Raw genomic sequence first — 14,191 nt, 5'->3', positions numbered from 1 at the left:
TCTGCTGACCCAATCACAGACAGGCATCACTCGGTTCCCACCCTTGGGTCCGCCTAACCCCACAGGTCACGGGCCCCTCACCAGCAGCACCAGCGGTGGGCAGCCGATCAGGGCAATGGCTGTGGAGAGTTTCCGCTTATTGCCCCCACTGTAGGTGCCGGCCAGGCGGTCCCCGTAGAGAGACAGGCCCAGGCTCTGAATACTCCAGTTTGCCACCTAGAGAAGCGGGAGACAAGCAAACATCTCAGACCTCCACTAATTCATAGCCTTGGGCTCCCAGATCTCACTTATCTAGGACGACAGAGCCACCTGCTGGCTCATGCTCTCTGGCACATGCTTTGAGGACCAGGTGTCTTTTTCCACTCTGTGCCTTAAATTCAGCTTGGTCAGTACTGAGAAATGGGCTTCAGCCTTACAAAGAACAGCACCCAGTGTCCCAAACTATGGCTATGGGGGGAAGAGGAAGAGCCCTAGTGTCTGTTTAAGAGTGATGGGTCTCATTAATTCCACCCCTACACAGGGTCACACTTGAGGTCTTATGCACCAAATATATTCTTACTGAGCACCCCCTATGAACCAGGCTCTGTTCTAGGCACTAGAGGATAATGGTAAACACAGTCATTGATCTTGTACTCACAGATGGGGGTGGTGCAACAGACAATCAAAAGAAACAATGATGACAGATTATAACAGTGTTTTGAGGGAACTCTACAGGGAACTATGATGGAGAATAACATGTGCACAGGAATGAAACCAGGGAAATTAGTCGAGATAAGCCCACAATGCTTCTGCCTGTGCAGTTGTACCTCTGCCTGGGATGTTCTTCCCCCAGATATCCACGAGGCCCCTCTCTCAACTCCTCATGTCTCCACTCAGTTCACTTCCTCTGTGAGTTTTCCCTGGGCCACCCTACCTCAGCATGCCAACCCGACAGCAACAATTCTTGCCTGCCTTATGGGTGAGGGGAGTCACCACTTATTGCCCCCACTGTAGGGGCAATGGATTTTTCATTCACAAATATGCTGTATATTTTATTTACTTATCATCTATTATTATCTGTCCCACCCACTAGAATGTAGCTCCATTTTAAACTTTTTATTTGGAATCCTTTCAAACTTAAGGAAAGTGTAAAAATGAGAATAGTACAAAGAATACTCATAAACCCTTTACTCTCTTTTATACACACACACACTCACACACTTATACACACACACACACACTTATACACACACACACTTACATACACATATGGATATGCATATACATGCATATGTGCAAATATACAGGAACACATTATGCATGTGTACACAAACTCATGTATATAAATATTTCATGAGTTTACAGTAATATCTCCAATTCTAATCCATCTCCACAGGGTAACTTTTTGCCTTCCCCTTTTCCATATTTATATGTCCCTTCTTCCACAGAGAACTCTGGCTCCCAACAACATTAGCACATTTATTCATTTACTCAAACCTAAATCACATCTAAGTTGTTTTAGAATGGCTTTGCTCATGCTTCTATAAAAAATAGACTGAAAAGAGTTCGAAATTTGTTTGTGGTTTCCCTCCTCTGCTCCACTTAAGACTGAGGATAAATAGTCAAGTACTGTAGCATCAGTTATTTGTATTACCGTATTTTTCGGACCATAAGACGCACTTTTCCCCCCCCAGAAGTGGGGGGGAAAAGTCCCTGCGTCTTATGGTCCAAATATAGCCTACACATATACTTTAAAAAAAAAGTTTCTTTACTTGCCCGGCTCTGTGTGGTCTCTGTGCTTGCCCGGCTCTAAAATGGTTCTAAATGCTGCTGTTTACTTTACAGGGTTGATTACATGTGTTTATGACTGTGATGTTGGGTTTTAATGCACATAAAATATTTTAGGACACTATTTGTTTCAGAATCTTTTTTTCTTCATTTCGCTTCTCTAAAAACTGGTGCGTCTTATGGTCTGGAGCATCTTATGGTCCGAAAAATACGGTAGTTCTTTTCCCTTCTGCAAATATTACTTATCTTGAAATAAAATTGGATTAATTTGCTTCAGTTTGCTTTCAGAGTTAGGATCTTCTTTTTGTTTTCATTTTACCCCCTTTCCATTATTATTTAGTTTTATTTTTGAATATGTAGAATATTATTAACATGCTTTTAAAGTCACAACTATACAAAGATATATACTCAGAGAAGTGACATTCCCTCCCATTTCCCTTTTACCCATTTCCCTCTTGTCAGTGATGAAATTTATTTTTTTCTGGTTTATCTTTTATTCTTGTAAAGATAAGCAGACATATGTACGCTTTCTTATTTTTCCTAGTTTCTTACATAAGAAGCATTTTACATGTACTTTTTTGCACTTTGCTTGTTTTTTTTTTTTTTTTTTAACTTGAAAATATTTCTTGGAAATAACTGCACACAAGTTCACAGAGATCTTTCTTCCTTCCTTCTTTCCTTCCTTCCTTCTTTCCTTCCTTCTTTCTTTCCTTCCTTCCTTCTTTCCTTCCTTCCTTCCTTTCAGCTGCATAAGATTTTAAGTTATTCAACTAACATCTTATGTACATTTAGGTAATTTCCAATATTTTCCAACTAAAATGCAATAATAACTTTGTGCATATGAATTCTGTATTTTGGGAGGCATACCTACAGGGTAAATTCCCAAAAGTGAGATTCTGGGTGAAAGGACAAATACATACAATTGTTTTGTGAGATATGAGGCAGGGATATTTTTTGTCTGCTTTGTTCATTGTTATACCCCTCTTCTAGAACTGTACTTGGCACATAGTAGACACTCAGTGAGCATTTGTTGAATGGATAGCATTCTACAGCTTTCTCACCTCTAAATAACTGCACTCTTATGAGATAGCCTTATATGGCTTACCAAATTCCCAAGTTGCCACAACAAACCATTGCTTACCCTCTCAATTTCCTCTGCTGGTACACCTCGAAGTCGGGCATAAAGGTAAAGGTGTTCTCGCCCTGTGAGCAGGTCATCAATTGCATCAAACTGAGGACAGTAGCCCATACTTTGATGGACTTCAGAAATATTGGTTAAAATACTGCAATAAGAAAAAGCAATTTGCAAGTTTCCTTTAGAGAGGGGGTGAAGAGAGAGCTGGGGCTGGAGGAGCTCTGCCAACAGAGTAAGGAAGCTGCCTTTTCTCTTCTCCCACTTGGCTTCAGAACCGTGTACATCACTGAGGAATCAAAGCAGAGGCCTTTGGCTAGAAACTCATGTACTTCAGGAGTTCTGAGCTTTGAAGCCAGCCAGATCCTCCAGTTTCCCTGTCTAGGATAAATTAATACCTGTTACCCAAATTAGCTTTAGTTTTGGATTGGATAACTTCCTATATTAGTTTAAAAACATAAGGAAGATCGGGTTTCGAACAGTGATTTTTGATCCCTTTCAGACATTTGGGAAGTAGCTAGAGAAGATACATGCTTCCCAATGAAAGTAAATTTCTCCATCTGTATTTATTGGCAGAGATATAGTCAACAAAAGAGGAACCAAATGGATACCCACCCCCCACTCCAACCCCCAAGCAAGAGGCTGGCAGGGAGAAGTGATGAAGTGAATTGAGTTACTGATATATTCTCCCTCACTAGAAAATACATTGCCTTGGTGCAACATAAACTGCCCTTAGTCTGGTTTAATCCCTTCCCCCTTTCCCTTATAGCTTGGGGTCCATGAATAAAGGATGGGTGCAATAGCATGGGGCAGAGAGAAGTCATTCACTATGACAGTCTCCCACTGTGACAAAAATAATTCCAGGTATGGCTGTGCCAATTAAAACCACCCGGGGAAGCAAGGAGTGTACTTGGAGCCTCCAAACCAGAGAATCCCAATCCTGTGTCTTAAACCTATCGTTTGTTTCTTTTTAGCTTTCATCTTGGTTTTAACTTCTGAGACTTATATTCCATTGGGACTACAACTTGAAGTCTTATGGCAAATCCCATCACATCCTCCTGTCATCTGCACACTGCCTCCCACCAGCACTCTGTTGGTTACCATTGTGAAGTCACTTGCTTGGTTGTAAGCTAAGCTGGATCTGCAGGTGAGATAGGCCCAGCCATGGTCTCATTCCACCCCTGCCACCCCTCATTTTTCCCTTTGCTCCGGACCCAACAGGGATGACCAGGGAAGGTCTGGGAACCAGAGAAGCATGCTCAGGACTCCCCTGCCCAGTGGGCATTGGGCCATTTGAGGATGGCTCTTAGGTGATGAGGGCTCAGTCAGGCAAATATTAGGCAGACATGAGCAGGGCCTAACTCCGCTTCTAAACCAGGGCCTAGAGTTCCTCTGGGCACATGGAATGTGTGTGAGCTCTGCTGTTCAATGAGCAGCTGGAGAGAGGCAAACAGGTGTGAGCTCCTGTTCTCTATCCTGAGTCAGCAGTCTGTTTACTCAAAGCTTATTACAAAGAGCAGAAGGCAACCTCCAGAATCCAAGGGTCCATGACAGTTTTTCCTTCATAAAGTTTCCTTGGCCTGGCAAAACCAAGCATCAGCACAGAAATAGCCAATGCAGAATAAGGCCCCGGAAGGCCCTTGAACCCAACCCCATGTAGAAGCTCAGAGAAGAATGCTGCATACCAGGGTTCTCAACCTGGGGCTCAGGGGTGCTGTTGGACCATAAATGTGCTTTCAGGCCCAGGGAATTCTCCAAAACTCTTTGCAAAACTATGTGGAGGTAGATAAGGAGGGACCTGGCGCACTTTTTATAGAAAGTAGGTGCACGAGTTCTTCAAATGCTCAAGGGAGTTCATGACACCAAAAAAGAAAAAAATCCCTAACTTAGTGCATCAAGAATTTTCTGAGAATCCATGCAACAGAGCAAACTCATAACAATCACAATCCAATTCCATTTTCCAGAAGGTCTATATTTTGGACATTTTGGACTGTGGTCACTGGAAAGTCCACCCCTCTGTACAGATCTTTCAGGCTCTCAGAGTCACCCTCAGATACAGGGTCTGATGCTCACCTTCCCTATGCTGGAACAGGGAATGACCCAGGACATATGAGTGATACCCTGGGACAGGATGAATGAGACACTTACCTCTTGCCTGCCACAGTAGCATCGCCTGAGGTTACTGTGGTGTCCCCAGTGAGCATCTTGAAAGTGGTTGTTTTGCCAGCTCCATTCACTCCCAGGAGGCCAAAGCACTGAGGAAGAACACACACAACTGGCCTCACCATAGAGCCCAAGAGGGTCTGGCGTATCAGGCCTTAGAGTAAAGTGCATGGGTAGGCGTGTGTGTGTGTGTGTGTGCGTGGGGGTGGGGGGCCTGTTGGGGAGCATTTTAGACCTGTGCTTCCATTTGGAAGCCACTAACTCCATGTGGTGCACAGTAGTTGAATATACTCTCTCAAATATGCCACTTTGGCATTAGGATGTCTTTGAGCTGAAGGCAATTGAAGAGAAGCAGAGATAAGAAAAGCTTTTTGCCCTCCTCCTATTTGCCTAAAAGTAGGACACACATTTACAAGGTGCTTTCCCTCTACTCTCTACCAGTAAAGACAAGTTAATCACTGAAGACAACTTTAGATTCTTACCAGGCTGGAGATGGCACCAGAGGAATCTACATAACACATTTTACTAACCAGCCATTACTTGCCATTAGTTCCTCATATATTTGCCTCTCTACAGACTGCTACCCTGGAAACACCCTGTCTTTTGTCTTGTCACTTCTCTAAAACTGTGTTGTTCCTTTGCTGAGGTGCTAGATAGGCCTACTTTCTAACTAACTGTTTGCATCATTTGTTCCTCAGGTACATGTGATGCACATGCTAACAAACCTCTCTTTGTCTTCTGCTGTTAGTCTGTCCTTTGTCAGAGCAATGTATGGAGCCTGAGAAACTCGGAAGGGAGTAGGAAAGAGGATTTTTCCTCCCCCGAAGTGACTACTGAGCACTAAAACCGCTTCTAGTCTGAGCTGGTATGTGCTGTACGTTTAAAGACATAGATTCTGAAGACCTAGAATAAAACAAAAGGACATAAAATACTTCATATGAGTCATGTTGAAGTGATAATATTTCAGATATATTGGATAAAATAAGTAATTAAGATAAATTTCACCTGTTTTCACCTTTTTCATGTGGCTACTAGAAAATTTAAAATGGCCTATGGTGACTTGTGCTTTTTGTTTGCCGTATAGCTCGGCTTTGGTGGGAAGAGGAGGTGTGCACAGGAGCTGATTTCCGAAGCCCTTTCTGGGGTGACCTGCAGAGTACCCACCTCTCCAGGACGGACTCCCACACACAGCCTGTCCACCGCGGGGCTGGAGGTGCCCGAATAAATCTGCAAGATCAGAGAAACTGGACTGAGGACTGAGAGAGGGTCAGGGCAAGGAAGACAAGACAGAGCAAAGACCAGCTTAGGTGAAAACTACAACACCAAGAGGTTACAGATTAACAAGGGCATTCGGAGAGGAGCTGTGAGCTCTAGGAATCCTGAAATTGAGCCTGAGCAGAAATTGACCAGAGACAGCTTAGTGAGGCTCTGGCTGAGGCCCTTCATCAGTATCCAATATTAATACTATGGAAAATTCAATAGAATTCTATGTTCTTGGAATTCTAGTTAAATACAAAGATGACAAGACCACAAAAAAATCAGAAAAATGAATCACTAGCCCAAGCCAGTTTTTCTCTGTGGATAGACCACTGGCCTGGGGACTGAAAGGTCTTAGGTTCAATTCTGGTCAAGGGCACATGCCCTGATTGTGGGCTCAATCTCCGGCTCTGGTCAGAGCATGTGCAGGAGACAATCAATTGATGTGTCTCTCTTACATTGACATTTCTCTCTCTCTCTCTCTCTCTCTCTCTCTCTCTCTCTCTCTCTCTCTCTCTCTCTCCCTCTCTCTCCCTCCCTCCCTCCCTTCCACTCTTTCTAAAAATCAATAAAAAAAATCCTTAGGTGAGGATAAAAAAGAAAAGAAAAACAAATCACTTGCATAGTCATATCGCTTATTCTACAGAAGGCAAATGACAATGTGGTGCCATCTCGGGGTCTAACTGGCACCTCCAAACTAACACACACCTATTTCCTTACCTTCGTTAGTTCATTTAGACTTAAGATATCATTTTTATTTCCCCCACCAATAATTCTTTGTCTTTCTTCAGCCACATCATCATCTTCATCCACAATGGGCTCCTTTGTGGGCACAGCAATCCTAAAGAAAGGACAGGGGACAGGATTGGGCTGGTGCCCAGCATCCTCAGCACCGTCCTCTTCTTCCTGCCTCTTCCCCCACTTCTGGCCTCAGCCTGGCTCTCTATCCCCTAAGACTTGAATTCACAAAAGGACTCTCAACAGAAGAGATATTAGACAATAAGGGCAAGTGCTCAGACCCAGAGTCAGCCCTGGGTCTTCAGGGCTGCCTTCTGGAAACCTGAGTGCCCACGTCAGGATGAGGCAGGGTTTGGGGCTGGAACCTGGGGAAGAACGGCTGGACTGGGGCACAGTTGGCAGCCACTTATCCTGGCCGGGGGCACTGTCACTCCTCTCCACATTGATGCTGCCTTTCTCCCTGGCCCTGGCCCTCCTCTCACATCTTTAATTAGCAAAGGGGCCTCCTTTGTGTATTGCTGCATAGAGCGGCACTTTGGGTACCCCTTAACCATTATGCTTTGCTATGCTATCATTAAATTTAAAATGAGTATCTGCTCATTAAATGAGGGAATAAATATTAGTGATTGAAACCAATAACATGATATTTTAAATACTTTAAAGTTTAGAGTTATTACAAATTCTTTTGTGCTGATTTTAATGTTTTTCTTCTTCTTGTGTTATTCAGAGCAAGCCAGGCTTTGGGAAGGTGAACACCATCATGGTGTGCGGCACATGAGGAGAAAGATGGCCATGTGGATGTGAAGCCAAGTCCCCTGGGCATTGGCACCCTCATGGCAGCGGCATGGATGTACCATCGGGTGAAGAAGAAGTGGTGCTGGATGAGGAGGGTCAGGAGGAAGTACACCACCCCTTCTGCCGCCATGGCAACCAGATTCTTCCCAATGAGGTCCCATTGGAACGGATTTGGAGAGTTCTTCTCACCTGGGGACAGAGACCACGGAAAGCGACAGGAATTAAGCCCACTCTGCTGCCCTAGCTTTCCCTAAAGACCTAGTTTCAACACTCGGCTCAGCTAGACCAGCCCTTATGCAAGGAATCAAGCAAGAGCCGAACACAAGTCTCATCCTGACTTCTCAAGTCAGAGTAGGGAAGAGTAGAGCCTGTCCTCCACCCCTCCTGTGGTTCCTTAGGAAACAGGCTTCCTGGCCCCGATCTCTTCTAGGCAGCAGGACTACCCGGACGATCAGGTGTCTAACCGTTCTCCCACCTCCCCCCTGCCCCATCGCACCCATCCTCCCCAGCCTAGGCTGGACAGGAACTCCTGCTTCAGCCCTCCCGCCTCAAAGGATCCAGGGCCATGCTCTCCTGGCCTGCTGACACCCACCAAACCGGGCATAGACGTCTGTCACAGCCTGGCTCAGCGCCAGGTCAATGAGGCCCCGGCCCAGGCAGAAGTGGGGGAAGATAATGAGCAGCTTCCTCAGCAGGGCATTGAACCTGAGCAGCGTCTGAAACACAGCAAAGCAGGGCAGTCAGGAATAGGACCAAGCCCATGTGCCCTCCTGAGCAGGGTGGCCTGGGGAAGGACTGCAGATGGAGGGGCCAGGCAGCCAGACTGTCCGCAGGAGGAGTTTGTTGAGCAGACAGGAAAATACGGAAACACTCACAGGAGGTATCTCCTGGGGAGCCTCACAGGCAGCCTTGGGGAGCTCACTGTGGACTCACTTTGAGATTACACACAGGCCTCCATGGCATTTGCTAGCAGGAGAGGCAGCGGCTGGGAATGTGGCCCAGGCTCTCGCCTTTGGTACAACTGTGAGCCATCTCACGTCCCCAGGGACTGAGGCTCTCTCACCTGCTCTGTTGTAGCCCAGCTTAGACCAAAGGGAAGAGGGTCCTGGGAGCATCTCCCTGCTCTGCCTCTCCGCTCCCACAGGACAGCGATGGGCTGTGTGCAGATGCCACCCGCGCTAGAGAAGGCCAAGACTCTCTGGTGTCTGCCTTGAGTTGGAGGACTTGTTTCCAGGTGATCAGATTGTGCCTGTTGCCTCAGCCTCTGAGTGTGAGCAGAGTCTCCCCCAAGTAGGCAGAGGGGACACGGAGGAGGTGAGGCTGAAGAGGCCACTACTGCCCACTTGCCTGGCCCGTATCTACGGCACAACCTCCTTCCTCTCCAGCCTCCCCCCGCCCCCACAGTTCCAGAGAGGCACTCTGCTCTTTGGCCTGTGGGCCTTTGCACTTGCAGCTTCTGTTAACCATCGCTATCAGCAGGAAAGAATGCCCTCTTCACAAAGCTGGCTCCAAGAACCCCTCCTCTCATCAGCCTTTCCAGATTCCCATGGTAAAACACCTACTCCTCACTCATACTCTCCACATTGCCAGGGTTAATTGTCTTTTTACCGGCCTGCTTTCTCCCTAGTCAGTGGTCCCCAGAGGACAGGGGTTGGGTTCTAACCCTTTGGTATCTTTCCTGAATAACTTGTACAACAATTAGCTCATAGTAGGCACTTCATTTATTTGTTAAATGGGCTAATAAAATTCTACTCCTCCCAGGCCAGGCTCCCATGGAATTTCCTCCACAAAGACTCTCCTGGGCCTTTGCAACCCAGCTTTTTGGGGCCCACCCTGACCTGTAGCATTTTATCTGTCTCGTCCCTTCGATGCTCTGTCATATGGAGAGGTGTGTCCTGAGGTTTGTTCCGGTTCCTTAGTTGGTGTGCAGGTCACTGCCTGATGGAAGGGGAGTTTCTGGGGGCAGTGTGAGGGGTTGCACTTATTCATATCAGCACAGCCATCGTACGGTGTTCACTTCGTTGACACCTCTTGACTGAGTAGGGACAACAGCTGCTGGGACCTGGGGAGTCTCCTCTGGGATACTGGATATTTCTGCAGCATCTGTTTGATAATTTGTGTGACAGCAACCAACTTTTATGCAGGGGAGGAGGGTGCACTCAAAAAAGGTTGGCTAAATTAGTGCATTGGCAGGAGGGAGGGAGAATATTCTGAATGGCTTTAAGCTTACCATTTAATTATTCTGAAGTAACACTCTCTCTTAAGACTTACTGGGCTGTGAGCCCATGACAAAAAACAGCTCTGAAGAATAGCCTTTTTAGCCTGCCAGGGTGCTCTGGCAGGAAGAGGGAATTGGGGGAAGAAGGTCTGGAGGTGGATCTGTGTCCCCATCCACCTTCTTTTTGGGGTCTGACTGTAACATGGTAAATACTTTTTACCAGTCATGGGATAGAAATGGCGTGGGGGGTGGGTTATTCCTTGCTTAGTGGCCACAGAAAGCCTGGCAGGGTTTGGGAAAGAGTGACTGTCAGGAAGCCAGGAGCTGGGTGGTTAGTGCAGATTTGCCTTGCGTCCTTCCAAGGCCCCAGAAGCAGGAGTGGGGCCAGGGGCCAGGGGCCAGGGGCCAGGAGCTGCAGGACAGCAGAACACATGCACTGGTGCCCGCCTTCTGAATTGCAGAGACCTAATGAGGGAAGGAAATGAATGGCTAGACAGGCCAGCATGTTCCCAGGGCAGCATGGCCAAGGCTCAGACACAGCAGGCTGGGAGCGGGAGTGTGGAGCAAAGACATCCCTGCAGCTGCTACCATTGTGTTTAGGATTCAATCTGAGGAACCGGAACAAATCTCCGGACTCACCACTCCATATAACAGCTCTTTTGGGGTGAAGAGAAATCTGGGGATTGTGGATAACTGGACTTTTCAGGCCATAAATGACTCATTCAGTGCCGTAAATTCCTAACCCTCATCCTCAGGATTAGTTTTCATGTAAAATAGCATATATTCCTGTTAAAACTTGCGTAAGAAAGTGGAGAAAGACTATATATGTATTTGCTTATATGTCTCCAGAATAGATACGAATCTCCAATGAAAGGTAGCTTCTGGAGAAGGGAACCAGGTGATTGCAAAACAGGAGTAGGAAGGAGACATTTCATTGCATGCCTTTTCACACCTTTTAGATGTTGAAATCACATAAATGCTATGTGTGTGTGTAAACTTTAATACCGAAGTCCTCAAGAAAACCTTCTTAAAGGAGTTAGAAGGATCATGAAAGGTCCTTTATAGCTTGAGAATGAGCTCAGAAAACCGTGACACCAGAGCACACACATGAATAAAGAGCTTAAAGAAGAAAAGAAGGAAGGAAGCAAGGAAAGAAGGAAGGAAGGAAGGAAAGAAGGAAGGAAGGAAGGAAGGAAGGAAGGAAGGAAGGAAGGAAGGAAAGAAGGAAGGAAAGAAGGAAGGAAGGAAGGAAGGAAGGAAGGAAGGAAGGAAGGAAGGAAGGAAATAAGGAAGGAGGAGAAGAAGAAACATTTATTTATTCACTGACTTGTCCAGACACAGTGCCTGCCGTGGCTCTACTTGACCATCACATACTCTCCTCTAGTATCCCAGTCATAAAACAAGGAGCCAAGAAAGTCGCACTCACCTGGTTATTCTCAAATAATTCCAAGATGAAGGTGATGGCACTGCTGTTGATGCCGATGAACAGATTAGCACAAGACAAGGCCACATAGGCTGTGCTGGGGACATCGAACAGGAAGGATGCTGGGTACATCATGGGGATGACTGCCCATCTGTGTGAAATGACACAACTCGGTGGACAGAGTGCTCATTTCCACTCCATCTGCTATATCCCAAGTGTATACATTCCCCTCACACAGGAAGTGATATGTTTGAACTGGTGAGAGTCCTAAGAAGACCAAAGAAACACTCCACCCTTGGTCTTTGTTCCTCATCTTGGGGTTGAGATAACAATGCCTTAGTAACAAAGGAGATAGTAATTGTGAATGTACATAAATTATAAAGCCTTGTACAATGCATGGAGCACTGTCTTCCCTCAATGCTTCTCACTCAAGTCTGGATCAGCAAAGCTGAGCTGAAACCCCAACAGGCTCATTTCCCCAAATGAGCCTGTTGGGGTTTCAGCTCAGCTTTGCTGCTGATGTGTCAGTCATGCTAGTTGATGTGTCAGTCATGCTAGTTCCTGAATACTTTTTCAATAGAGATAAATGGAGACCGTTGCTTTAGTAAGACTCTAGTGGCCCACATAGGAAGGGCCAGGTATCATTATCTTCACTTTACAGATAAGAAACTGAGGCCTTGCCCTGACTGGTTTGGCTCAGTGGATAGAGCATCGGTCTGTGGACTGAAGGGTCCCAGGTTAGATTCTGGTCATAGGGCATGTGGCTCGGTTGCGGGCACATCCCCAGTGGGGAGTGTTGCAGGAGGCAGCTGGTCGATGCTTCTCTCTCATCAATGTTTCTAGCTCTCTATCCCTTTCCCTTCCTCTCTGTAAAAAATCAATAAAATATATTTAAAAAAGAAAAGAAAAAGAAAACTGAGGCCTTGATGAGGCATATTACTTGTCCACCATACACATGTAGTAAGTGGTAAGCCTCGACATAAAGCTGCACACTTTGCTCTAATTCCACTGAATTTAATTTCTGAGACATCCTCTGGCCCTGACTCAGGAACAGCTTTTCAGCCAGAGTCTTCTACTGTGTGTACCTAACCCTTGGCCGGGACAGATGGAGACACTGGGATGTTCGAATTGGCTTTTGATGAATCAGAATCACAGCTGGGTGAAAAACGGAGGAGTGACTGAGTCCCAGATTTTGGCTAGGCCACTGTTTGAACGGGAGAAGATTCAGGCCATGTGGGGTGAGTAGATTCAGCCTCAGGAACACCTCCACGTATGGAGTCAGACACAGAGGCCAGGCAGGGTTGAGGTCAGGATGAAGAGTCTGCTGGGGGCCAAAAGCTAACCTTGCCACCAGAAACCCCAGGTTCTACTTGGAAATCATGCCTTCCCTGCCCCAGCTTCCTTTGGAGAGCATTAACTAATGCCCTGAACAACTCACCCATACAGCATGAGCAGTGCAACAAGGGCAGGAAGATTGTTCGGAGAAGTGTAGGCTTTCTTCTGAAACCCGACAAAGATGCCCACCACCAGTGCCGCACTCAAAGCATAATTCATCTTGGAGAGAGAAGAGGAGAGCAAGATGCTTTACCTCTCTGGACTTCTGTGGGCCAAATGAGGGCTGAGGGCCGGGCAGCTTAGCTAGCACATATGGTCTGGGATTCTGATTCTATTGGTCTAAACAGCTCTTGGTTAGCATATGTTAAGCTGTTTCTAGTCCTCTTATCCCACCCCACCTCCCTGTGCAGGGGACCTTTCGTCTGCATATTTTACAAAATTCTACCTGATTTCTCATTCTCTCTTTGTAATTGATCATGAAGTTCTATAAATTCTACTTTCTAAGTATGTCTCCAGAATTCAGAAAAAAAAAAAACTTAATATATAGTCCTTGGTCTCATAAAGCTCAAATAAATACATTTTTTATCACTTTCTCCCATCTCTTTCCTTCTTGCACAATTCAGTACTAAAGCCATTAGAATGGACAGGGCAAGTTGGGCAGCCACAGTGAGGTTAGGAGTGGAGTCAGAACAGGATGAGAACCTGAGAAGGGTGTCTCACAGTGTGTGTGAGCCCCAGGGGGGTGAGGAGGGTATTGACCTGGTATAGGGTGTTAGAGCCAGAGCAGAATGAGGAGGACCTACCTCCACATGGGGTCAACTGGAGCAGGAAGAGGAAAGTGTCCACACAGTGGAGAGGATGGTGGCAGAGATGGGGAATTATGACATGCAGGTGTATTGCTCAGGTAGGTAAATGAGTTAATGAGTTGGGGATGACAGAAGCTGGTGTCTCACTCTTGAAGAAGGGAGTTACAAATATGGGAAGTGGAAAGCCATAGTGAGCCAATGGGGTTGGTTTGACTAGAGGTTTTGGTGAGCCCTCAGTGTTTGGCATATAAGTAGGTAAATAGAGATGTAAATGGTTTTTATCTATGTATTTGCTTATATATCTCCCCTAGTTCTCTCCACTGAAATGGAGGATTTAAGAAGAGGATGTGGGGTGAAGGGCTGCTTGGTATTACTTCTTCAGCCAGATATTCTCAGAAAGGCCAGCCTCATGAAGTGCCATAATTATTGGATGGGTCAGAGGCCCCTGAGGCAGGGCCCACAGAGCCCCCACTCAGCAGTTGTTAAGCTGAGCCCTACATCCATCCCTCACTTGCCATTCCTAGTTCTGTGCCTTTCTAAGTCAGCAGGCAGCAGAC

The 14,191-nt window shown here is 46.2% G+C and overlaps 1 protein-coding gene across 1 annotated transcript in view; it reads right to left on the bottom strand.

The window, feature by feature from the left end:
* ABCA4 (ATP binding cassette subfamily A member 4) overlaps window positions 1-14,191 on the bottom strand; it is a 203,725-nt gene that overhangs the window by 87,154 nt on the left and 102,380 nt on the right. Inside the window, exons 37-45 of the mRNA XM_036445578.1 lie at window positions 12,932-13,047; window positions 11,497-11,644; window positions 8,445-8,568; window positions 7,912-8,041; window positions 7,040-7,160; window positions 6,227-6,289; window positions 5,048-5,154; window positions 2,909-3,050; window positions 82-216 (exon numbers count right to left, since the gene is read on the bottom strand). Of these exons, the coding sequence (XP_036301471.1) occupies window positions 82-216; window positions 2,909-3,050; window positions 5,048-5,154; window positions 6,227-6,289; window positions 7,040-7,160; window positions 7,912-8,041; window positions 8,445-8,568; window positions 11,497-11,644; window positions 12,932-13,047 (1,086 nt within the window). The remainder of the gene's footprint in view (window positions 1-81; window positions 217-2,908; window positions 3,051-5,047; window positions 5,155-6,226; window positions 6,290-7,039; window positions 7,161-7,911; window positions 8,042-8,444; window positions 8,569-11,496; window positions 11,645-12,931; window positions 13,048-14,191) is intronic.

Source organism: Pipistrellus kuhlii, unplaced genomic scaffold (genome assembly GCF_014108245.1).
Source record: "Pipistrellus kuhlii isolate mPipKuh1 unplaced genomic scaffold, mPipKuh1.p scaffold_m20_p_2, whole genome shotgun sequence".
Taxonomy (NCBI): Eukaryota; Metazoa; Chordata; class Mammalia; order Chiroptera; family Vespertilionidae; genus Pipistrellus; species Pipistrellus kuhlii.
This window is presented reverse-complemented; position numbering and strand designations above follow the sequence as displayed.